The sequence below is a fragment of the Myotis lucifugus genome, unplaced genomic scaffold (assembly GCF_000147115.1).
Source record: "Myotis lucifugus unplaced genomic scaffold, Myoluc2.0 scaffold_156, whole genome shotgun sequence".
Classification (NCBI taxonomy): domain Eukaryota; kingdom Metazoa; phylum Chordata; class Mammalia; order Chiroptera; family Vespertilionidae; genus Myotis; species Myotis lucifugus.
In genome coordinates, this window is record NW_005871204.1 from 1,084,274 (window position 1) to 1,110,384 (window position 26,111).

Here is a 26,111-nt window from a genome sequence, read left to right on the forward strand (position 1 = left end):
CTGTCTCCAGATGCTCAGTCCTGCAGGGCTCCTACTGGTGGAGCACAGCTGGGCACGACTGGAGCTGATGGTGGAGACTGGAGACTTCGTGTGCAGGGCAATAGGTTCGGAGCTCTCCAGTCCCTGGGTGTTGCTGAAGCGTTCTGACCAGGGAAGTGACATGATCGTTATGAAGCTTAGAAAGACTAATTTGGCAGCGGCTCATGTGTGAGGTGAGAGTGAGGTAAGGAGAGCAATTAGGAGGCTGACCGTGTGTGTGCCAGACACAGATAATAGACTTTATTAGCCCCATTTCATAGATAAGGAGACTGAGCTTTGGACTGTGGCCAAACCCAGGTCTGGCAGATTCCAAAACATGTGCATTTTGAGGCAGGAGCTGTGACGCACTCACTCTGCTTAGGGTGGAGGAGGGGGTGGTTGGCAGAGTCTCCCGCTGCAGAGTGGTCTGGGATGGTGGAGGGCAGAGAAGAGACCATTTGGATTTGGCAGTAGGAGGTCATTGGTGGTGGTTAAGAGAGTGATGTTAGTTGAATGGTGGGGGTGGCAGGCTGATTTCAAAAGGAATGAAAGAGTGAGTGGGTGGTAATGAAATTGTGGCAGTGAATATAGCCTTCTCTTTCAAGAATTTTGGCAGTGACAGGGAGGAGAGAGAGAAGTTTGAGGAAATTACAGAACAGAAAGAGGAATCCTCATTCCACCCATAGGAAATATTTATATACTACTTTTATGTGCCAGGTAGTGGGTAACATGCTTATATATAGACTAAAGAGGGAGAAATAGAGGATGTTAATGTGATAAGTATATTTAAGTAGAAATCTCTTTATTATGTAAACTACCAGGTTACCAAATTTAATACGGTATGTAATGATCTTAACCTTTTAGATTTCGAACTTTCAGAAGAAAATGAACTGATGTTGTCTTCATCTTGTGTCTTCCCATAGCACCTTGCACACTCTGAGTAACAGTTTGCTGAATGAATAAAACATGGGTCCCAGGCGATAAAAGGGAAATCCCGGATGGGGGATAGCTTTGAGAAAGAGGAAGGACATGTGCCTTCTGAGAGGTGAGGGAAGGGGTTTGGGGTAGGGAGGACTCAGAGGTCATTAGGAGCCTGGCCATCTAGATAAAGCTGAACTGGATTCTGTAAACACTGCTGTGTTTACGACCAGAAAAGGTGCAAGAGTTGAGATTATGGCCCCAAATGGGAGAGACTCCGGCAATGAGAACGGATAAGAAACGATTCCTGGGGAAGATCTGTCATGGCTCTGTTTTCAGCAGAGACAATGCCCACTGCAGGCCCTCAGAAGTCAGCGGGATTGAGTTTCAAGATACAGTGGAGTTGAGAGTGCCATCCAGAAACCACCCACTCATTTATTCTTATTTTGGGGGATGGGAAAGGATGTAGAGAAAAAAGAAAATTAATCCTGTTTTACAATTGGAAATGGAACTGAAGTCTCAGGCAGGTTGGAATGGAAGCGCTATGTCAGGGAGGAGGAAGAATTGGAGCTGGCTGACTCCTGATAAAAGAAGCTGGTTATGCCTGGCCGGTGTGGCTCAGTGGTTGAGCATTGGCACATGAACCAAGAGGTCACCGGTTAGATTCCTGGTCAGGGAACATGCCTGGGTTTCCTGCTCGATCCCCAGTAGGGGCATATAGGAGGCAGCCGACTGATGTTTCTGTCTCTATCCCTCTCCCTTCCTTTCTCTCTAAAATTAATAGAAACATATTTAAAAAAAGAAGCTGGCTTGGAGGATGCCTCCAATCTGATTTCACTTCCACTTTCCCACCGGCACATGGATATTAAATGCCTGTGCATTAGACATGCTTAGAGGCATTAATTTGCATGTTAAGCATTCCTTGCTGTATATAAAGTTAATCCAGGGTGGGATTTGCACTAAAATGGACACTGGATGGATTTGTTCATTTAGCAGATGACAAAACAGATCAGAAAGGGTAAATGGTATCTTTGAATCATATAATTAATCAATTGCAGGGCAAGATTAAAACCCTGGGCCTCAGAGCCTTGGTCTACTGTGGAGGGCCCAGTCACTGTGGAGGGCTCGGTGTACTGTGGAGGGCCCAGTCACTGTGGAGGGCTCAGTGTACTGTGGAGGGCCCAGTCACTGTGGAGGGCTCAGTCACTGTGGAGGGCCCAGTCACTGTGGAGGGCCCAGTCACTGTGGAGGGCTCAGTGTACTGTGGAGGGCCCAGTCACTGTGGAGGGCTTGGTGTACTGTGGAGGGTCCAGTCACTGTGGAGGGCTCGGTGTACTGTGGAGGGCCCAGTCACTGTGGAGGGCTCGGTGTATTGTGGAGGGCCCAGGCATTTGAAGGAAAACCTGAATAAAGCTCTGAGACTTTACTTGGCAGGTGTCAGTCAGGATTTGAATTGCACTTTAGGAAGTTTCTCCACCCTAAACTCTCAGTCTCTATGAGTTCTTGTGGCCATTCAGATGAGTTTTATATTCTCTTTCTTCAAAGTCTCTCACTTCCAGTCATTGTTGTCTCACAGTCAGCAAATGTGAACATTTCCTTCCACGTGCGCTCACATTCCTGAGCCTCTGCTGGTGTGGTGGTTCCTGCTGAAGGACGTGCCCCACCCACGTGAGGAAATCTGCCCCAACAGTTAAGAGCAAACACAACCCCTCTTTGAGAAGTATTTTCAACTCCAGGTGGAATGAATGCTCCAGGTCTATGCTCCCATAAGACTTAATACCAACCTCTACTAATAATAGCTACCCTCACCTCGTATTTACTACCTGCCAGGCAGTTCTAAGTGCTCTCAAGTAACAACCCTCATGAGAAACCCTGTGAGAAATGTTGTTTTACAGATGAGGAAACTGCAGCCACAGAGGAGTTAAAGTTTTTGCCCAAGGTAATAGATGGCAGTGCCAGGATTCCAACAAAGAGTGTCTGATCTCATTCTAGAATGAGACTTAATCACAACACTGCTTTGGTTTACTTGTCTCTCTTCCTTAACTAAATCGTGAACATCAGAGAGCAGAGGCTCTTCCTTGATTCATCTTTGTTTCTTGGGCTTAGTTTAGAACCTGCCTGATAGTAAGTACCAAGTAAATATTAGGTATAATTAAAAGAATGAATACATGTGCACCCTTAGGTCTGACCAGATTTCCCTAGGAACAGGCAATGGAAGGATCTACTGTGAATGAGAGGACAAATGGAAAATCTTGCCTTCTACTTCTTTCCTGTCTAACCCAGGGAAAACATACAGGTCCACATATAACACGGTTACTGCCTCTACTTTTCAGATTATCATTAGGGGTGCAAATAAATAAGTTCACAATAATGTTTTGGAAGGACTGAAAATGAATTTGGTATGCCCAGGAAAACTATAAGCTAGCAAAGCAGAGGATACACTTAATGAGACCGGAAACTGCAGAGCCCCTTGCAGTTCCTTAGTAAGATAATTCTTAATAAGGATAGGTCAGGTCTCAAAGCAGGATCCTGCCCCCTAGGGGTAACTGTGTTAAGATCTCCCTCCCTCATTACAAGGTACTTAAGGGGTCCTCAGCATCACCCTGTACATTACAGTTGCAGAATGCATAGAGGAAAATTCAACCAGTGCTCAGACTTAAATGGAAGTCTGTCTACAACCCTCTTTTCCTCTCCTTTTCTGGCCAACGCCAACTGACCTCCAAGTTTCAGATTAAATGTCACTTCCTAAAGGAAGTCTTCCCTGACCACCAAGAGCAGGCAGGTTCTCTTTTGGTACACTCCCATTCTCCATCAGAGCCCTTTCAGAATCTTAATATACTTTAAAATAAGCATTTGCTTAAGGTCTGTCTTCCCTGCAAAGACGGATTTTGTCCACCTTGTGTACTGCTATATCCTCAGCATCTAGCACAAAGTAGGCAATCAATAAACATTAATGATGTGAATGAATGAATGAATATGCAGGAACATGAAGTTGACACTGTTAAAGATCTCCCCCATGGCCATAGATTGCATTCTTAGTTTCAAGAATCGATCTTTTCTAAACCTTTGACAGATAACAACAAAATGAAAACAGGCTTATTTGCAATTTTGAACACTGCTATTACTAAGAACTTTTCAAACAATGATAAAAGAGTTACTGCAGATTCCTCAAAAGAGTAGAAAAACATGAGAAAAGGTAAATCAAATTATTTTAAACAATTTAACAACCAAGATAGAATAGTGGCCTGAAAATCATATTTTCTAGTTTCCTTTGGGATTAATAGTTTCTATATAACCTTGAAACTTAGTGAGCTCCAACCTCACAGAGAGATCCTTTTAAAAGATCCATGTATTTGAAAGACACATTGAGTCTGACATGAAATGCACACTTTGGTATCTAAGAACCCAGCAAAGGAGATTAGTAGCCAAAAAAGCAATTAAGTTTACAGTAGGGTTACAGATACCGTATCTAGTACAACAGCCTGGAATGGGAAGTAACACAAAGGTCATATCAACAAGAAAAAACGTTAACACTAAACAGATTTTTTTTTTAAGAAACAAAATCCCATATTCCAAAATCTTTCCTTCTCATCTAATAACTACATGTGTTTAGAAAAAAAAAAAAAGACAGGAGGAGGCGGCATGATTGAAGTTGGTAACTGGCACAAAACCCAGTGAACCAGGCTGTGAAATTTAAGCATCTGTGGAGTCAAGTTCCTGATTAGCTTTTGCAGTTTGATCTCAGATCCTACTCCAGTATATCCAGGGTTGGAGAATCCCAAGCTGGCTGTGTCTGTGTGCTTTAGGGAGCAGTGGCTCAGGGTTCAAGGAAACACATCCAACTACCCCAACAACTTAAACATAACAAATGAAATGCAGAGCTTCTGGAAAAACCAACAGTGTTCTAAAACTAGGCAATAATCGTTACCTTTTCACAAGAAGGTAAAGGTGTCCCCACAAAAGAACGGGGCTGCATGACACAGACACCAATTATAAACCACCCTTTGGTAATCCTGTTTAGTTACATAGCTTTGTGGGTCTCAGAATTTACAATGGTTTGTGCAGCCCATGAAACTATCTTTAACTGGAGTTCCTCTTCTGTGTCAGTATCCTATTTTGAACTAACAATGCTCTCAGATGAGCCGAAAAGATGTATTTAACTCCCACCATTACAATTTCTGATCCTCTTTACTTTAGCTCTTTTGAAATAACATGAAAGCTTTGGCTTGCTAATTACTTTTATCCAGCCCATAGAAAAATTAGTTTATCTTCCTGATCAAAGCAAATTAGGCAGATCATGGCTGATTAGAATGCAACAGTAAAATCGCCATACTTTCTTTTCCATCCCCTTTCTCTCAGAAATAGGGCCTGTGTCAAATATGTAGGTATTTCCCACGGCCAGGCCGGACTCTGTTTCCAACAGGGACTGTGGCTTGGACAATGGTTCTTACACAGACACTAAAGTTCTTTAGTTCAGTCATTGTGTTCGAAAAGAACTAGTAACCCCTTAGCTAGCATTTGATGAAACATCTAGATTTACATATTTCCTTAATTGCATTTTTGAATGTGGGTGAGATTTATCTGACCAGAGTTAAATGCCTCCTTTATTCCCCTACCCAAGGCAAAATTCAACTCCACGCTCTTTTTTAAAAAAAGTGAGGTAGGGGTGTATGGAATCTTACTCAGTTCCAATCTGAACAAATTTTAGGGTTTCAATAAGTGGGAGGGGGGAATCCCATTACCAAGGACAGGAAAGATATACCTTTACCTTTCAAAGTGGAAATGTCAATTTCTAACGCTTTGGCTTCGTCAGCTCTTTCAAAAGGCTATTTTGATTTAAATAATGAATGCTATTCCTTGTTGCCAAATTCCCCAAGTCACTTGCTCAAACGCTCCAAAATTATTGTCCTTAGTAATTTTCTTGCTAAAATTTCTGTTTTGTGACTGTAAAAACTTAAGATTTAGGTTTTATTTTCTTTATATTTACTATAAGTTAACAGTAAATCTTGTATTTAGCTCCATTTAAACCTCCCTCTGCAGCTGCCCATTTGAAAAATAAAATGGTTGCCTTCTTTCACTTCAGTGGACACAATACAAAACATCCATTGAGCGTTCCCTTTATTGCAGCTGCCAATGCCCAGCCGACTTTTAACAAACCAACCAAGCGGAATCACAATGCAGCTGCAACATTTTATGGTATTTCTGTTGGTTCTCTTTTGAGACTGAAGGTGTTAATTAGGAATCAAAGAACACAACCCTGCCAGCTTTCTTTCACAAACCATACTCTGGTCACTGCAGTTTTCAGAAGAAAAATAAATCTAATAAAGGGATAAAAATGTTGTTTGTCACACCAGTAAAGTGTACTTAAGACCCTTTGATCAAAAGCTTTTATGTCGTCTTGTCAGATGGGCTGGAAATATTGTATTTTTCCTTTTCTCTCCCTTCTTCATGCGGACTTCTCTGAATTCTGAATCTAACTTAAGACTAGAAGAAAAAGCACAAGCATAGTCATATGTAGGATTCTTTATAGGTGATAACTGGTCTCATTGAGTAGAATAATTTTTTTTGAGTAGAATAATTTTGCTTCTTAGAAAATTATTTATATTCAACAGACTGTTACATTATAGCTTCACATAAAACTGGGCTTCTTTTAGCATATATACGACATTCTAACCATAGGTTCTCATGCTTACACTTTACATATGCAGCTGCCAATACTCTATGTAGTGTAATGATTATTTATTACATAAATCTGTGTTTTAGAGGATCCTTTTTTAGATGCACAGAATTGAGTATTTTCATAAGCGTAAAATCACATACACACACATAAACATCTATATATAATATTAATTTATCAAATAGTATGTCATTTTTGTATAGTTTTTTTATACCTCAAGTATCATGCATTCAAACTTAACAGCGTGAAGTCATTACCTTTAATCTTCAGTCAAAGTTAAAAGCTTAAAGTAAGTTTATGAAGTTAGCACTGCTGGGAATTAGTCAAGCCTGCTAGCTTTCTCAGCACGAGGTTTTGCTGCTAGATGCACAAATCATGCCAAAATCCATTAATCCTGCTCGAGAGAGGCAGAAAGAAGGTCTGCTTGTTGATTTAATGTTAATGAAATGAATGGGCTCCTGAGGCTACCTGCAGAGGCCCTCTAAACTGTTAAACAAATAAAGTCATTTTAAGTAATGCTCACTGCAGGAGAGTAAACAATGCTCCCAGATTGGCTGCACAAAATAGTGTGGGTGTGTAGTTACCTCCTTTTTTGCTACACCTGCCCTGTTACAATACCCGCAAATGTCAAGCAGATAGATTGATAGAACGATAGAATTCGGAGGGACCTCAAAGCATGTGCTCACCGGTTATATACAGATGCAAAAGCTGAGGCAGGGAGGCTATGTGTCTTGCCAGAGATTCTATGGCTGGTTGGTGGGGTAGCTAGATCTAGCTTAGAGGTTCTCAAAACCTCTGCACATTGAATTTGCCTTGAGGAGTGAAAATACCATTCAGATGCCTACATTCTTCCCCTAGAGACTTTTGATTCAGTTGGTTTGGTGTGTGATCAAGGCCTTGAGATGGTTAACATTAGGTTCCAGTTGGAGCTAATGTGCAGACAAGTTTGAGAACCATGGATACAGACTTCTAGCACACCTCTCCTGTGAATGTCCCCCCCCTCCCCCCACCTCACCACAGTGTTAATCCCTTCCTAGTTCCTAGGAGTGTGCCCATTGCCTTATCATCCTATGGTTAGTGTAGGTAGATGTATGTATTTTGAGGTTGTTTCCAAAATGAGTTTCCTTTTCTTCCATATGTAAATGCAGAGATGTGTGTGTGTGTGTGTGTGTGTGTGTGTGTGTGTGTGTAGATCACTTGAAGGACTGAACTCTACCCACTGGGTGAACCAATCCCACACAGAGACAATAGAGAGTAGCCAGGCTGTGCCACGCTTGACAGTTTGTCCTCTTGCCTCACTCTTTGTCTTGAAGTTCACTTTACCTGTGAGTCCTTCTGGACGCTTTCTAATTCTTTTCTTCTTTGCCACTGTCTTCTCTGTGCTGTCACTTTCCTCTTACCCCTTCTCCACCTGAAGAATTGGCTTTGCCTGAGAGAGGACCTTCTGACCCTTATTTGAAACCATTCAACTTTTGCTGCCTTTGGTCCTTCTTGGTTTAGTGGTTATTTAGGCTGCTTAATAAAGCTAGGCTGATAGACACCACTTTTCCAATCTGTGCTGCTGGATAGCACGTAAGAGAGGGCTCCCTGAGAGTTCTTCGGCTTTTCTTAGGGCTGTAAAAATACATCAGCTTCCTACTTTAGTAATTCAGTGGGCACTGGAGAATTCCAGAATCGTATTTTCACATGTAGTAAAACACAAAAGTGCTGCTACAGGGGCTATTTCCCTTGTCCTTTTCAGACCTGCTCTCTTGATTTCATTGGTGATAGGTAGTACAGCTGGGCTCTGTTATAGAAGGTTGTGGAGGATTTGTGGAGAAGGTGACACAAGGCTCATCCACAGGATTAAAAGACTGTCCAGTCCAAGGGTCACCCATCCATCTCTCCTCTCTGCTGGGGATCAGTGGGCCTAATTCCCAAGGTCTCTGCTCAAAAACAAGCCCAAGTAGTACTTTGACCCCCTATATAACTTTGAATCCCCTCCCCTCACAGATTTAAGTTACTGGTACCTATTATTCCTCAGGAAATAATTTTAACCTTGTTATTGTCACTGACTGCAAAGATTCTTTAGGTAATTGTGTTGAACCAACTGCTTCTTCTTTTTAAAAATCACTTTTTATTTTTTCAGTTACAGCCGAGATACAATATTACATTAAAGGTGTATACCCAGTGATTAGACATTATACAACTTATTAAGTGATCATCCCAAAAAAGCTCATAGTATTGATAATACCATATTCTCCATGCTGTACTTTATACCCCCATGACTACACTATAACTACTAATTTGTACTTCTAAATCCTTTCCCCTTTTTCACCCATCCACCTCCCATCTGGCAGTCATCAAAATATTCTCTGTATCTCTGAGAATATTTCTGTTCTGCTTTTTATTTTGATTTATAGATTCAATTGTTGATAGATACATATTTATTGCCATTTTATTGTTCATGTTTTCTTCTTCTTCTCCTCCTCCTCCTTCTCCTCCTCGTCGTCATCCTCCTCCTCCTCCTCCTCCTTCTTCTTCTTCCTCCACTTCTTCTTCTTCTTCTTCTTCTTCTTCTTCTTCTTCGTCTTCGTCTTCGTCTTCGTCTTCGTCTTCGTCTTCGTCTTCTTCTTCTTGAAAACTCTTTAACCTTTCATATAATGCTGGTTTGGTGGTGATGAACTACTTTAGCTTTACCTTGTCTGGGAAGCTTTTTATCTGACCTTCAATTCTAAATCATACCTTTGCTGGATAAAGTAATCTTGGTTGTAGGTTCTTGTCACTCCCTTCTGGTCTGTAAAGTTTCTGTTGAGAAATCAGCTGACAGTCGTATGGGTACTCTCTTGTGGGTAACTGCTTTTCTCTCTTTGTCTTTAACCTTTGGAATTTTAATTATGATGTGTCTTAATGTGGGCCTTTTTGGGTTCATCTTGTTTGGGACTCTCTGTGCTTCTTAGACTTGTATGTCTATTTTTTTCACCAGGTAAGGGAAGTTTTCTGTTATTATTATTATTATATCCTCACCTGAGGTTATTTTTTCATTGATTTTTAGAGAGTGGAAGGGAGAGGGAGAGATATATATAGAGAGAAACATCAACGTGAGAGAGACACATTGATTGGTTGCCTCCTGCATGTACCCTGACTAGGGCCAAGAACCTGCAACTGAGGTATGTGCCCTTGACCAGAATGGAACCCAGGACCCTTCAGTCCACAGGTTGATGCTCTATCCACTGAGACAAACCAGCTAAGGCTGTCATTATTTTTTCAAATAGGTTTTTAATTTCTTGCTTCCTCTCTTCTCCTTCTGGCATCCCCATGATGTGAATCTTGGTATGCTTGAAGTTGTCCCAGAGGCTCTTTACACTATCTTCATATTTTTGGATTCCCTTTTCTGTTCTGATTTGGTGTTTTTTTCTTCATCTTCCAAATTCTTGGCATCTTCTACTGTTGATCCCCTGTAAATTAGTCTTTATTTCAATTAGTATATCCTTCATTTATGACTGGTCCTTTTTTATGTTGTTGATGTTCTCATTAAGTTCCTTGAAGTTATCACTAAGTTCCTTGAAATTCTCATTAAGTTTCTTAAGCATCCTTATAATCATTGTTTTTAACTCTGTATCTGGTAGTTTTATTGCTTCCAATTCATTTAGTTCTTTGTCTAGAGATTTCTCTTATTCTTTCATTTGTGACATGTTTCTTTGTCTCTGCATTTTGGCTGCTTCCCAGTGTTTGTTTCTGTGTATTAAGTAGATCTACTATGTCTCTCAGACTTGGTAGAGTGGCCTTGTTGTGTAGGTTTCCTGTAGGGCTCAATGGCTCAGCCTTTCCAGTCGTCTGAGCTGGGCACTCCAGGTGCGCCCCTATGTGAGCTGTGTGCCCTGTCCTATTGTGGTTGAGCCCTGATTGATGTTGGCATCACTGGGAGGGATTGATCCTGGGCCAGTTGGTTGCAAGGATCAGCTGTGACTACAGTGGAAGAGCTGCTGTGCAAGAGCTGACCCTATGGAGCAGGACTTGCTTCAGTGAGGCTTTGGTGCTCTCCGAGTCTGCCCCTTGAATGTGTCACTTGTGCAAGTGGTAGGGTTATAAGCTGGTGTGGTCAAAGCTGACCACTGGGTGCACTAGCTCTGGGGCCTCCCAAGAGGTGCAAAGTTAACATCTGTCTGTGCTCTGCCAGGGGCCACCCAGCCTGAGCTACAAAGCAATCTGCAGATGGCTACTCCTTATGTTGATTGGAGGTGCCCAGGAGATGTGAAGCTGTGAACGAGGGTGGGCTGCTGCTAGTGTTGGGCCTGAGGCCACATATTAAGAGGTATGGAGCATGCTGAGACCAGCTGCTGGCTATTTGAGATATTTTAGGAAAGTCTGAAGCATGAGTCAAGAGAGGTCAATTGTATGGAAAAGCCACTGGGGATGGCTTGGATGAGCCTGCAAGTAGGTAGGGGCAGGATCTCAGGACAGGGAAAAAAGTGTGAGCTAGGTTGATGGAGATTCAGTATGGCTACTGACTATTGGCTCTGTGGTGGGGAGGGCTCAGCAAAGGAACACTGGCCTCTGCCAGCCCTTCTGTTTGGGAGAAGGCTGCCCCTCTAGCTCTTGCTCTGATTCCAGACAAGTTAGTTCATCCCCGAATGTCCCAGGTTCCTTTTAAGCTGCTGACCCAGAGCTGGAGCTCAGAGGGAGTGAGTCTGAGTAATTCTGTGTGTGGGCCCTTTAAGAGGATCTGCCTAGGATTCCCACAGCCTCTGTGTAACTCAGCCACAATCCCTGCTGGTTTTTACAGCCCAAAGTTATGGGGACTTCTCTTCCCAGCACTGGAACTCTGGGCTTGGGGCCTGGTGTGGGGCAGGGACCCCTTACTCCTCAGGGAAACCTCCACAGTCAAGATATCCCTCCTGATTTTAAACCACCACATGTGGGTGTAGGACCAGAATCCATTCTGCGATTCTGCCCCCTGTCTCTGCCCCTCCTACCAGTCTCCATGTGCTTCTTATTTATTTCTCTAACTTACATTCAACTAGATTTCAGGTGGTTCTGAGTGATGGTTGTTCTGTATTTTTGTTGTAAATTGTGATGTGTCTGTGGGAGGCTATGTCGCCATCTTGAACTTCCCAAGTGCTTCTTTATCAAGGACAGCTAAAAGAAATTCCTCATGAAAATTCAACTCTTTTGAATGTATTTTCAGGTAGACATAGGCTTATTCTTTAAATCAATTTTTTTTTCTTTAGAGTAGAATTATTTTTTTAGTTAATATAAAAAATAACCAAATACATATTTTTTGTATTAAAAATTCTTTTTTTTCTGAATGTCTTTGGCTCTGAGAAAAGGTTGAAATTCCAATATTTTCTCAATCCCTCTAAATACATCATTTCTCTCTTGCTGCTATATGTAGCAAGTCAGCTGCTGAGATTGGAGCTTCTAAGAGCCCAAGAAGTTACCAGACTGAATATTTCCTCTATACTCAGGAAAAATAATAGACATGGGTGGGATGAAAAATGGAAGAATAAAAACAATTTAAATCTAGGACCACAAATTGTGGGCTATTCATTAAATCGTGTCTGAGGAATGGACTCCTTACCCTGGGCCATCTACCCACAATCTGTGACAAAGCATTCACTCAGTAGTCAGCCACCCTGGAGGTCGGTGCAGTGTCTACGTGACATTATACACCCAGATGAAAAATCTAAAACTTCTTTCAATACACAGAATCTTCTATTTGATCCAAGGGTCAGAGATGAAAGAATATTTTTACTTAAACAGATGCTTGGTGATGCCCTACTCATTTGAATTTGCCCCTATTTGCTTCCCCTATTCTTTTATCAAGTAGGCATCTCTCTGCTGTTCCCTAACTTGTTTTTAATGTTTAAAAATCTTGTTTCATGAAAACTATGTTTACACTTATAAAATTTCAGGGAAGTTAATTTAAGTATTTTGGGAAATAACAATAAAAGCCAACACTGTGTATTTGAAAAGTGTGGGTTTACTGTTAAAGCAACTGTAACATCATCACCAAAACCACAATAGCACCTAACAGTTATTGCTCCACATATGCGGCCCTGTGCAAAGTGCTTTATGTGCATTATCCTACCCATCAGCACAACAACCCAGTGAGTTATTGCTATTTTACAGATGAGAAAACAGAGGCACACAGTAACTGCCAAGATCTCTCAAGATCTTCTTGATCATTGTCAAGAAGGCTTCTTAGCCCCAAAGTGGGGATAGTGATAACTATTGTACTGTTTGTTATAAAGGTTAAGTGAGAAACTGACTAAAAGCACTATTTGAAATTTTTTTTTGTCATGTGAGGTTACAAACAATGCAGTCTGCCAAATTTAGACAGAAGGACCTCTTTATCACATTATAAGATTATATAAACGATTATATTAGCTCATCTGCTCTGTTACACATTTGGTGGCCAGAAAAAAGGCACCTTCTCTCTTAGGACAAAGTATGAGTTTTACACAGAGTTTAGGGAAACATGAGAGTGCCTCTTAGAGAGAGTAAATGGTGCTGATTCTCCCTCAAATGTGCCTTAACCATATCCTCTTTTGAAGTTTTGTACACATGTATGAGCACAGAGCATTTTAAAATGTAGATTTTGCTATTATTCAGGTATGGTATGACCAATAGATCAGGAGGCAACTGCTACTGTCAACTTTTTGCTCCAATGCCAGATACTCAAATGAATTCTAAAACTCTGTTACTTTTCTAGATGTTTCCAAACATCCTGTTGCTTTCATATGTTATATATGCTCATATCTAAGTCTGTGTCTGAATGTTAACCTTGTCACCGTTTTTGACCAGTCGTAGATACAGATAAAGGGCACTTGGAATTGCCTAAAAATTTATAGAGCAGAAAGGAACAATGAAACTTAGAGGAATAAATGATTTCCCAAATTTTTATTCATATTAGGTTAGCATGCCCTTAATGTAATGTAAATATTGTGATGTCAATTTGACTAAATTTAGGTCTCATAAATGTCTCTTGTATCTGTCCCCTTTCTCCTCTAGCACTGAGATTGCATAAGTTCAGACAATTTCACTTTTCTGTAACTGTGAGTCTCCTATCTCAGTTGGCATAGACCCCCAACACACACACACACACACTCCCTACCACCCCGCTAGTTTGTCCAAGATGCAACTTTGGTCATGTCTCTCTTATATAGTCAATCCCTTAGTGGTTTCCTATGGCTTTCATAACACAATTTACCTCCTCAGTTTAACCCACAAAGCCAACTTCTCTTGCCTCATCCCCAGTTGCAAACTTTGCTGCCATTTCCCCCTTCTTAGCTCCCCAGGCTCTCCTCTCTCCAGCCATATCAAACTACCTCCTGCAATTTCCATGTTTCGTGCCTCCACGTATTCACATGTGTTGGTCTCTGCTTGAAATGCTTTTCTTCTTTTTCATTTTGCTGACTTCTATGAGTCTTTCTATATTCAATTCAAACATCACAGAACGCTTTCTGTGACTCACCATTTTAGAAAACTGTCTTCGCTGCGCCCATACCATGCTGAACTCACTTGTCACAGTCACAGCATTCACCACACTTGATCATCATACTTAATTTACTCTGTTTCTACTACTGGTCTATAACATATCCCTTGAGTGATCAATTTTCTTGGGCCAAAGAAGGAAGGAGTTTCCCTTGGATTTAGAACACAAAATCCTTGTGTATTAATCATGTCTTTCATTGTATTTTATGATGCTTTGCTATCTTGGGACCTTGCTGACCTAGGGGAGACTGCCCCTCCTAGGGTTAGCTAATTCCTAGAGATAGCAAGGTCTCCTCTGCAAGCACACCTTTCATATGCAAACCAACCAGCCAAAGTCTACACTCCCAGGCACTTTCTTTATCAGGCTCTTGCAGGCTCTTACACTCTAGGTCAACATTCCCTGTTCTAATCACCCTGGACCAGGTATCAGACAACTTGAGACAGCCCTTACTCCCCACAGCCTGCTATGATTCAAGCTAGCTGATTCTAAGCCTGCTTACCCTGTCCATTTCTTCCCATGGAGACCACAATAAAGGCTCTTGCCCCTGAGTTTCTCCCATTCCTTCTGACTCCTGACCCCATGTGGCCCTGCAAACTGATGTGTCCCTTACTCTTGAGAACTATATTCTGAGGAGTATCTACAGCTAAGGTAAAGGAGCTTCAAATTACTATATAATAGTCATTTGGGACCCGTCCATATTCACCCAACACTTCTCACAATTATAAAAGCCTGGGAAGTAAACTTTAATCTGGAAGGCCAGCAGCTGGAAGGTGGAAGGTGGATACTTGCTGTCAGTTAATCATGCTGCTAAAACGTCTGAGATCTTCAAATGAGATATGCTTACACCCTGGGAGAATCTGGTTTAACTAGGATTTCCTTTTGCTACCCGAGCTTGAAGACTCAATGAAAAAAGATCTTGAACTTCCTCCTGTACTCTGTTGCCCTGAGCCCCAGAGAACAACAGCTGCTAGGGCACGGGGGCTGCGGTGAGTTAAGGTCTCCCACCACAAGGACAGTGATGTGGCTTCCCGGAGCTAAAATCAAAGACCCCAATTTCGGTGCACTTAGAGTTGATACTTTAATCCCAAAGATTCTTCTTTCTAAACTTACCTTCATCTTGTAGTTTGAAGCCCTGGGGAGAAAGTGTCTGAGATAAGAAAAATGCATCCTCCCAGTTCTCCTCTGATGCTATCTAGAAGCCTGGGATGAAGAAGGATTAAGAGGGACACAGGAGAAGTGAACCATCTGGGACTGGGTGCCCAGTGGAGATCTCAGTCTCTCAGTTCTGCCTGCACTGTTCCTTGGGTAGCAGATTCCCTTGGTTTGCTTTATCACCTCTCTTGCCATTCTTTTTTTGGAGGGCGGGGTAGAGGGGGTGATGATTAGGCTTTACTATTGGGCAGCTGGCACTATAACAATGATAGAGTAGAGCTATTGCCAAATGCAGGCATGTCTGCTAACGGTCCCGTCAAAACAGAAAGGATGAAGAGAAAATAAAGAGGAAGACTTCTTACCTCAGTCTTTACTAGAAGACTCCAAACTCATTCTATAGATTCATTGTGAAATAAATGATTATTGCAGAAGTCACAATATATGTACAAAATAGATGATTAAGGAATGTAACTCCTTCCATGGGAACTTTTATTTGTTTTTTTTATAATCAAATAATCCTCACTGCATATGCAAAAAGTGAAAGCTTATTTTTATGCTGATAGATTTAAAGACCATTGATTATGTAATAGAGTTTCTTCAAGTGCCTCATAAGAAAATTTATAACCTAAGAACTTCAAGTGCCATGTGGTGTTTTGTGTGTTGGACCAATAAACTCATTAAAATAACACTGGGTAAACCCAAACACAACACAATGAAAGTCTAACATAGCCCACATTAACCAACCCAGTTTAAAATATCTTTGTTATGTGCTAAGGTTAAAAATTCAGCAAATTCTTTATATTTTTTCCACTTGAGATCATGTGTGGTTTTCTACTTTCTTGAGAGCTACACTTTTGTGGCTTTTTGATCAAAGGAAGGTTATTTTTGCAAATAGATATCTTTTGTAGAAGTTCCTGTTCTACGTAATCAAGGTTTCAAGAAAAAAAAAAGTACAAAAATATTTACTAATTTTTTAGTAAAACACAAAAATTCTTAGGTTCTTAGTGTAGACTTTGGGAAGGAAGGTATGCATGTAAGGTTAGCCATCAGTTGTGTGTGTGTGTGTGTGTGTGTGTGTGTGTGTGTGTGTATTAGTGAGGGAGGGAGAAAAAGAGGTAGAAAGAGGAAATAAAGGAATTTGGCTGCAAAATTGAGTAACAGTTTAAAACATTTGGCTTCCAGTTGTGAAAGATGAGCAATGCCGGGGAAAAGGCTAGGCTAACAAGGGACCACTTGAGGAAGCCTTAATCTCAGCTGGCAGGCTGAGGAGGAAGGTCAGCTCGGTGCACGCGTTCTCAGCTGGAGTTGGGCTCCCTTTGCCAGGACAATTGTCTTCTGCATTTCAGCTTCTGAACTGAACTGAAGGTGCCTTCACACAGCCAGCTCAGTCGCTCCTCAAAAGGGTTGGCTCTCCACTGTCAAGCCATGTCAATGTTATATATCATTTCCACCGAGCAAGTAGCACAAAAGAAATAGCTTCCTATTGGGGTGTCAGGGTGTGTGTTAGTGTGTGCATGAATTCGCTTTCTTCCCCCTTGACCACCAGTCCTTCTTAGAAGATGGAACAAAACTCCTTCTGAAGGCAAGAAGGATAAAATGAATATGAAAATAATGTGCATGTATTAAAAAGTGAGACACTTGAAAATTAAGGATTGCTGAACAATTTTAAATGATTATTGATAACAATAGAAAACAAGATTTGAGGGCATTGTTTTAAGAAATTTTAGAGATTATATTTCAATGTTTCCTAAATTTTCTAAACATTACTACTTACTTGATGAGGGGCTATTTATACTGAATATAATTTGTAATTAATTAGCCACCTATTTGTTTTTCATGGTAACTTTGTAATATAATAAATATTTAGCACATGTTAGGTTTATTTCAGTAAATGAATTGAAGGACTGAAAAAATTAAATGAATAGTTAAGAAAAGTTTCTTCTCTATCACTACCATAATCATTAAACTATGCATAAAGGTGAATACAAACTCAAATAACATTGGCCTGTTCAGAAAGTTCATGTCTCTCTGAATGGAGAAATAATTCCAAAGAATGCAACTACTTTACTTGACACATGGACCTGACCAAAGGAAAAAAGTTAGTTTTATTCTTTACTTGGAAGTTATCAGTCAATTGATCACTTTTCATAATACCCGGGCAGCTACCACAATTTATCTTTGGCTTGGAGACAAGAAAAAGTGAAAAGGTATTTACTAAATTTAAAATCTTTGGCCTTAAGCTATATAATATAATTTTCCTTTTATTGAAAATTAAAAACCACATTTCCCAGAGCTTCATAAATTTGTATTCCTGAAAGGAAAAATGTGCTGAAATATTTCAGCACCAATTACATTTACTTTGAGGCATAACCATAAATTAGAAGGCTGGTTTTCTTATGTTTCTGGTAAGCTGGTCCTGAAGATAACTTCAAAGAAGTTAAAAAATATTTTGAGCAATGGAAATATCCTTGGGATATCCAAGTTAGGGATGAAAATAGTACCTGTGTTATAAGGTTGTTGTGGGATAGATGATCCAGGAAATGACTTAGCATAATGCCTGAAACTCAGGAAGAACAATATAAATGTCAGCTCTTATTATTATTGTGATTAAACTAATAAGGTACTTTAGATATGTAAATTCTGGTGTATTTGTTAAAATAAACAACTCATTGCATCCTTTAAGCTGAACACAATTTAATTGTAGTTCAAATGGCGCTGGGCCATAATTGTGGGACCCCCGCAGCCTTGAGTTGTTCTGTTACTTTGCAGATAAGTAGTCCTTTATTTTTCTCTGACCTCTTTTAGCCACTGGTATTTCAGCAGCCAGTTCAGCCAATTCTATTCAGTTCGGCATTACAAATATTTATTAAATATCCCTTAAATGTCAGACACTGATGTGGGCACTGGGATAGAAAGTGGAAATTTCCTCCTGCAGAAGAGCTCACAGTCTAGGGAGGAGGATAAACCCTGAAGGAAAGAGAGCCCATCATCACAGCCTGGAGTGTTATTCCATCTGACTTTAAGGAAGATGATTTTGTGGACATGGGTTGGCTCCTTCACATGCTCTCAAAGTAAATTTCAGCTTCTCCAATCCCAGATTTAAGCACTGAGAATAGGGTTAATAGATGAAGGTATGACGATGGACTCCTGCTTATGGAGCCTTTTTTAAACTAGTAATGCTAACACCCTACCAACAGTCTTCTAGCATTACCACAAGGTAACTTGAAAGCAAATGACTAATGTTCTACCTGCCAGTTTCAAATAAGGCATATCCATTGGGCTCAATGTAACCAAACAAAACAAAAATTTATCTGGGGGAGGTAGGAGAAAATGCCAGGGATTTCAAGAATGGGCCTGCTTCCTACCATGTAACCTATTGGAGAACAAAACTAATTTTGAATTATGAACATTTCTATGAAATATTCTGTTTTATAGCCTGTGAAATGTTTCCTTTTCCCATAGATAATGAATTCCACAGGTGAAATTGAGCATGTGGTTGTTATCTATAATGACTGAATAAAAATGTGGATAAAAGCTGACAGATCTGGGAATAAGAGTTCTAGTTGGTTTGAATTCATAAGCAGATTTAACAAATAAAATTTTACTAAAGTACAGCAAAAATAGCAACAGGACTAGATAATCAGCTTTCTTTCTTTGGTAGGTAATATATCAGTTGTGGCTGTAATGATATATCTCTCTACTACAAGGTTCTATAAAGAAAAACATTACAATAGGAGTGAGGAGATTGAATCTCAAAGAAAGGAATTTGCCTTCTCAAGAAAAATTCAATTTACCAGAAATATCCATTTGTGGGGTGTTTACAAGTAAAAGTACCATTTAGCATTATTCTAAATTTATATAAATAACCAAACCAAACAAAATTTCAAAAAATTGCTCAATAGAGTTCACTATTATTTTTTCTTTCCTTTTTAAAAAAATTGATGAGAGAGAGAGAGAGAGAGAGAGAGAGAGAGAGAGAGAGAAATAGATATAAGAGAGAAATATTGATAGGTTGTCTCCCATACACTCTCTGACCAGGGATCAAACCCAAGACCTAAGTATATGTGTTGACCAGGCTGGAATCAAATCCACAAGCTTCTGGTGTACAGGAGGATGCTCCAACTAACTGAGCCACCTGGCCAGGGCCACTGCTGTTTTTCATTTCTATCTATGGCATATGATCTGGATTAATGGGAAACATACTTAAACTTATGGCTAAAATGACTTAAATGTATGAATTTAATAGAAGAAATAAAAACATGCTTTATTAAAGTAGGTAGATATTAGGTATCAGTTATAAAAGCATAAAGATTCTGCAATGTCTTTAATTTTTAAATGATAGGTTTATTGGGTTAATTGCTTATTTGCTTATCATTCCTATGCTTTTGACAGCTATCTGTTTTATTTTTTAAAATATATTTTTATTGATTTCAGAGAGGAAGGGAGAGGAAGAGAGAAACATTAATGATGAGAGAGAATCATTGATGGGCTGCCTTCTTCATGCCCCCTACTGGGGATAGAGCATGCAACCCGGGCATGTGCCCTGACTGAGAATTGAATTGTGACCTCCTGGTTCATAGGTTGATGCTCAACCACTGAACCACACCAGCCAGGTGACAGCTATCTGTCTTAGAAATAAAAAACAATCAAATAATTCTAATTAATAAAACTTAACCATGACAAATCACAGACCAGTTTTGTGTTTCTGAACTTCTTTAAATACATCCAAGCGGGAATGGTTCCATTATTTAAAAAATAGCTTTATTTAACCTACAAAGGTTATTTTTTATCCCAATCTTCTTTTTATTAATTTAAATTTTTAAATTAAATTAAAAATTTTTCTCTTTTTATTCCAATCTTCTAACTCATTTGTGATGGCTACCTGTTGTTGCTTACCAGAACTCCTTTACTTTGAAGACAATGAATAAGAAGGAAAAAGATTGGCGATCATGTTTAACTGTATCTAAAAATTCATTCTTGCCGAAACCGGTTTGGCTCAGTGGATAGAGCGTCGGCCTGCGGACTGAAAGGTCCCAGGTTCGATTCCGGTCAAGGGCATGTACCTGGGTTGCGGGCACATCCCCAGTGGGGGATGTGCAGGAGGCGGCTGATCGATGTTTCTCTCTCATCGATGTTTCTGACTCTCTATCTCTCTCCCTTCCTCTCTGTAAAAAAATCAATAAAATATTAAAAAAAAATTCATTCTTGTCACACAAACTCTGTCATGCATATGATGAACATATTCAGTAAAATATTTATTTTAAATCTACACTAAAAATTGTTTGACTCAGAGCCACTACTTTAAAAAAAATCACTCAGACTACTTTCGTCAATTAGTTTCAATAATTGCTTCCATAATAATAACTCAATAATAATAATAATAATAATAACCTTGGGAATACTGGAGTAAAGGAAAGAACTTGATTAAAATGCAGAAAAGTCACTGGCATCATTATATTTTAAATTAATTTTAAAAGTATGTTGTAGAGCAAACTATAATTTTGGAATTGATATAAATTTTAAGACTGTTATAACAGTTAAGGCTTTTGTAACCATTACTAAAGGACAAACATTTTCCTTTATTTAATATACTTTTCTTTCTTGAAGGGAGGCAGAAATATAGAAAACCATTTTAAAGATTAAAAAATGTTTTTAAATATTGAAACTGCATTTTAAATACTTAAAACACATGTATGACACCAGGGCTGTACTTAATTTAACTAACTGAGGTTTTTGATAGGTTCTTATTAATACCAATTTTACTAATTACATGTAAAATTAAATTTTGTTCCAAAGCTACATATGGAAAATTAACCAAACTACATACATTAAATTAAAAAACAAATCTTTCTTTGGTTCCTTTGGTTCATGTGACATACATTTTTATGGATGAAATGTTCATGTCCTTCAGCAACAGCAAGAAAAAAACTCTGTTCTCATTTAAAGATAAAATGGCTGTTGTAGATCAAGAAAAGAATATTTGCTATATTAGGATGTTCATTAGAATTTAGTTTTCTACTTGGATGCCACATTAACTGTATGAAAGACATATCAAAGTAGGATAGAGGAGCTTATTTTCAAGAGCTATTTGAATGTATTTTCAAAATGTTCACATTTTGTACATTAAGACAACTCACCTATAATGAGATTATAAGCTAGAACTACTTTATTTCTGATAAATCATGACTGGTAAATTGAGATGCATTTAACATTGTCAACAATTATTGTTTACTTTAATGTCTCAACCTTGGTGGTTTCCTTATTTTATTAGTCCCTTTTATAAAATCAGAGCCCATAGCCACCGAGGGGAGAAAGAGAGAGAGAGAGAGAGAGAGAGAGAGAGAGAGAGAGAGAGAGAGAGAGAAGGAGAGAGAAAGAGAGTTAGTTTCCACCATGTTCTGTGGTCCAACTACAGATCTACTGTGCAATGCAGTTCAGAAAGAGAAGAGAGTTACTATTAATGTTGGCTGAAGATTTAGCTTTTCTGGGGAAGAAAGAAAGGCTATAAAAATGCACTTAAAGAGCTCTAGCTTCTTATGAAGAGAGTTAGGAAACTTTCTTCACCTAGGAGTCTGACTAGTCAGCTCTCAGATTGTGGTAAAATCTATTTGCCAAATGTGTGCAGCTGGAACTTGCCATCATTAATCTGTTTGAAGAAAATGAAATGCTTGTTCTTTTGTGGAGAAGGGAGGAAGATTAAGAGATAACATTTTGACTCAAATAAATGGTGATAACCTACTACAAACAAAAAAGACAGTAAAGTCTGGCCTTTTACCCAGGAGTCTTTACACACTGCAACTTTCTCATCAAAGCTTAATTACCGCCAGGCCCCAGTGGCATGGGGCTGTAACTTACTGTTTCCTTTCAAAGCAAAGACAGTTATTTCTTTAAACAAGAAAAACAGTAAGATACATGCTTGTTTATTTGAATATGAGTAAATAAAAATTCTTTTAGGTTATGAGTGCATAAGGGAAGGTAGAAATGTTTAGGTAATTCTAGGTGTAACCAAAAGAGGGCGCCATTTACCCTGAATGTCTGCACAGATTTCCCATGGTTGTAAAAAACAAAAATACCAAAACCCCCCAAACCTTCTACCCATGAGGGAAGGGCATCCCATGGGCCTTGGCACCTTGTTTTCTATAGGAGAGCAAATTCTAAAATCGAGTATTAAGAAGAAAAACAGTTTGGTTTTTTACTTCAGGACTGATTTCTACATTGTGCACACATGGTCCCTGAAATGTTAACCATTAGAAGCAAGTATTTAACATTCACCATAACACTTTCACAGACACTCCGAGTTTAAGAACATTTCCCCTTAGGCCGAGCTACAGGCTGTCATCACCAAGTGTGAGAAGATGACAATTTCCTAACGGTGTCTTAACTCCAAGGAGTTGTCTGTAACTATAGGTGGCGACCAGTGGCAGTAAGACCTCCTGAGCACGTGGAGGATGCAGTGAAATGCATCTGCAGTATGTGGGAAACGCTTTGAGGCAACACTTCATGCCAAATTTTAGCAACAGAAGCCTAACAAATGTTCCTCCTTTCAAGCGGGAAGAAAGCATCCTGACACTATTCATGATTTTATTTTCTGTATTCTTAAACATGTTTTACATGAGTGTATGGTTTCAATAGCTAAGCGTTTGGGGGGATTGCACACTTCTCTTTCAGATAGTCAATTTCTTCGGGGTGATGGCAAAGAACAGTCCTGTGCTCTTACGTGAAATTGCCTCTTCGCTCTCAGAAATCCACTATACAGAGAACACATGATTCTTGAAACACGGAGTTTCGCAGTTAAAGCAGAGAGATTGGGGATGAGCATTTCACTCTGTAGTACAGACAGCTGTTTGGGGGAGGGAATGTGAATTCTCAGAGAATGGTCACTTAGGAGAGATTTCTATCATTGTGAAAACATCACTGCCACAGGCAATGAGTGCCATTGAAGGGAAGCCTGGTGGGGAAATAGATAATTGTATAAACCTTTTGGGTAAAGAAGTTAAAACAGTTTTATGGCAGATGAGGAGGGGATCGCCATCTACTGATATCAAAATCTAGCAGGATGGTCCATTTCTTTAAATGCAAATTAAACAAGTCAAAAAAATGTATTTTTCTTCCCTCCAGAAAACAGTCTGTCTCCAGAAAAAGAATCACTATTTCGTGGAAGGCGTTGTGCAAGCCTTTTCATGCTTCTTCCCTCCAGAAAACAACTAAAATGAGGAAAGAATGAGTTCACAAACATCCCAACTAGCTCCTGCCAAGGTACATGAGAGAAGCCGAAACTAACATTGCGTGGGCCTGGGGTGGGCTCCAATTAAAGCCTCAATGTGTCACCTTGTCGTCAGCAGAGTAGCCTCGACCCCTGTCTCTCAGCCCCAAGGCACCGAGCCCCAGCGTCTCCTTAGGGGGAGGGAGAGCGGTGGCCTTGGTCTCTCCTGATCCGCCCCAACCACCCAACCACCTGTTACCCTCCGGGCCTGGGTTTTCCAGAGACGAGATTATGAAATGTACCGCTGCCTCATCTCCGCGGAATGGCCTTCAGGGGTTGTGTTTGGGGACCGAAGGGGTATGAGGATCTGCAAGGGATGGCGGAGAATTCCAGGTCTCCTCTCGCGTGTCCGCGCCGCTGTTTACCCGCCCCGCCGCCTTCAGCCCACTTCCCTTCCCCTCCCGGGAGGAGGAGATGGTTAAAGATTACACCGTGGCGGCCGGCACTTCAAAGGGCGGCTCGAGCAGCCAAAGGTAAAGATAACGTTCTGGCAGCTCTAATCGGGTCTGTGGTTGCCACATTTTAATCACTTCATAAAAAAAAAAAAAGATAAAAGAAAGAAAGAAAAATGTTACATTACGCGACCGTGCAAGGGATGCAGAGTAAGTTCCTTCAGAGCTGGGCTAGCTGGCGGTTTCCTTTGGGGGAACTTTTTGCAGCCCATCTCTCCGTGGAGCGTGACCAGACACGGAGGGGAGGGGAGGGGAGGAGAGGCTGGGGCAGGGACCCACCGGCAGCCCGCCCTTGGGTTCCAGGCTCGGCGGCACAAATGCCCACACTGCAGGCAAATGCCTACACTCGGAGCAATTCGCTCTGCCACTTCCCTAGGGCTGGACCGGGAGGCTGCGGCGCACCAGCGCGTTCCCGGGATTGCGCCCGAGTCGCTTCTCTGGGGGCCCAGAAAGTGCGGTCGTCCTCCCGGCGGAGACACGTGCGTTTCCCCGGGGCCCCAGACGCCCTGAGCAAACTCGGCCGCCCCTCCGGAGCCGGCGGGAGCCGAGGAGCCCCCCGCCTGGTTTTCAGGTAGCCTCCCTGCCCCTCGTGTCCCCCCATCTCGGAGTGGAGTGGGGGCGCACTTACAGGTAGGAGGTGAAGACGCTGAGGTTGGCGGGCAGCTCCGAGAGCCCCAGGTCCGAGCAGTCCACCCTGAGCAGCATCCTGCCGTCGGGCTCGCACTGACAGTGCGCGGGGCACCCCCGCAGCAGCGCGCCGGGTCTGGGCGAGCCACCCCCCGGCCGCCAGCTTGCAGCAGACCGGAAAGGTCAGGAGCGCGCGGACCGAGGAAGGTGTCCATGGTGCCCCGGGCAAGAGGGTCCGCGAGCGGGACGCGGTCGCCGGGCAGCGTCTGGGTGGCTGCGGGTCGGGGCGCGCGGGACGCGGTTCCGCCGGCGTCTGCGGTTCAGCCGGCGCGCTCCTAACCCCCGGCGGGGCGCGGAGGAGAAGCGCCGCGGGGCCGGACCGTGCCCGCTGTCGCCACGCGGACCTCCGGAGCGGCCCTGGCTGCGGCCGCTGTGGGGACCGGGAGCGGTGCTGCTCCCGGCGGCCTGCTCGGTGTGGAGCAGCATCTCCGCTCGCACGCTCGTTTTTTAAAGCGCTCCAGCCGAATTGCGCGCCCAGTGACGTCAGCGCAGCCGGCTTCCCAGGCACCCCCCGCCCGGCCCCACTTTCCCTCCTCCGGCTCCCTCCCTCCTCTCCTGAGTCCGGGGCCGGAGGCAGCTGGCGGCGCGCGGAGCAGGCCGTTCTCTGCGCTCCGACTTTGCCTCCGGGGGGCGGACTCCCGCGCGTAGCATCGGGTGAGACGCAGGGGGGCTCCCACCCTTACTCCTTGTCGCATCCTGGCGACCCAGATCCGAGAGCCCGAAGAGACCTGCTTCAGAGGGACACAGATGGACGCGCGGGACCAAAGGATGCCACACGCTTCCTCCAAGCCCACTTCAAATAAAGGATGAAATACGTGGAGTGCTTAAAAAAAAAAAGACAAAAATCCAATCCAGAAGGAGGAGGCGTCCCCAGGCGGATGATGGGGTGGTCTTGTTCATCCTTACCGCATGCCCCACTGGCTCGCGTTTGCCCTAAAATCAAGGTGCTGGGGTAGTGGCTACATGCTAGTAAATGCAACTTGTAAGCAGCAAGCCCGCCAATGCTGCCTTCCTAACTCCTCGGTGAGCCGTCGTCGAAGTGACTGTATTCTCAGCGTTTGAGGATCCTTTGGAAGTCACCTTTACTAAAACCTTGCGGGAGAGACAGAGAGATGGCTGTTTGCTTTTGTCCGAGGCCTCTTCATCCTAAGTGTCCCTGAGTTCCCTAAGTAAGCACAGTCCCACCCAGGTGAGAGGCGCTGGGCTCCAGAATCACTGCAACATGCGTGCTCCTACACACGTGTGTCCCACATCCAGCCTGCAGGCGAAAGGAGGAAGAGGACTCAGGGCTTCCTGGGAGAGAAGGCCTCAGGGAGAAACAAGTCAGTGTTTCCAGACCTGAGGGAGTGGCTGAAAGAGGTGAGGGCCCAAGCCTGCCACATCAACTCACAAAAATGCACAATTTTCACTCCGGGGCACAATGCCTCCTTGCTTCATGAGAGCAGAGAGCCCTTTTGGCTTTCAAGG

General features: G+C 41.9%; 1 protein-coding gene across 1 annotated transcript in view; it reads right to left on the minus strand.

The window, feature by feature from the left end:
• LGR5 (leucine rich repeat containing G protein-coupled receptor 5) overlaps positions 1–24,854 on the minus strand; it is a 146,203-nt gene extending 121,349 nt beyond the window's left edge. Inside the window, exon 1 of the mRNA XM_006095459.3 lies at positions 24,586–24,854. Within this exon, the coding sequence (XP_006095521.1) occupies positions 24,586–24,662 (77 nt within the window). The 5' untranslated portion in view covers positions 24,663–24,854. The remainder of the gene's footprint in view (positions 1–24,585) is intronic.
• Between the last annotated feature and the right edge of the window lie 1,257 nt (positions 24,855–26,111).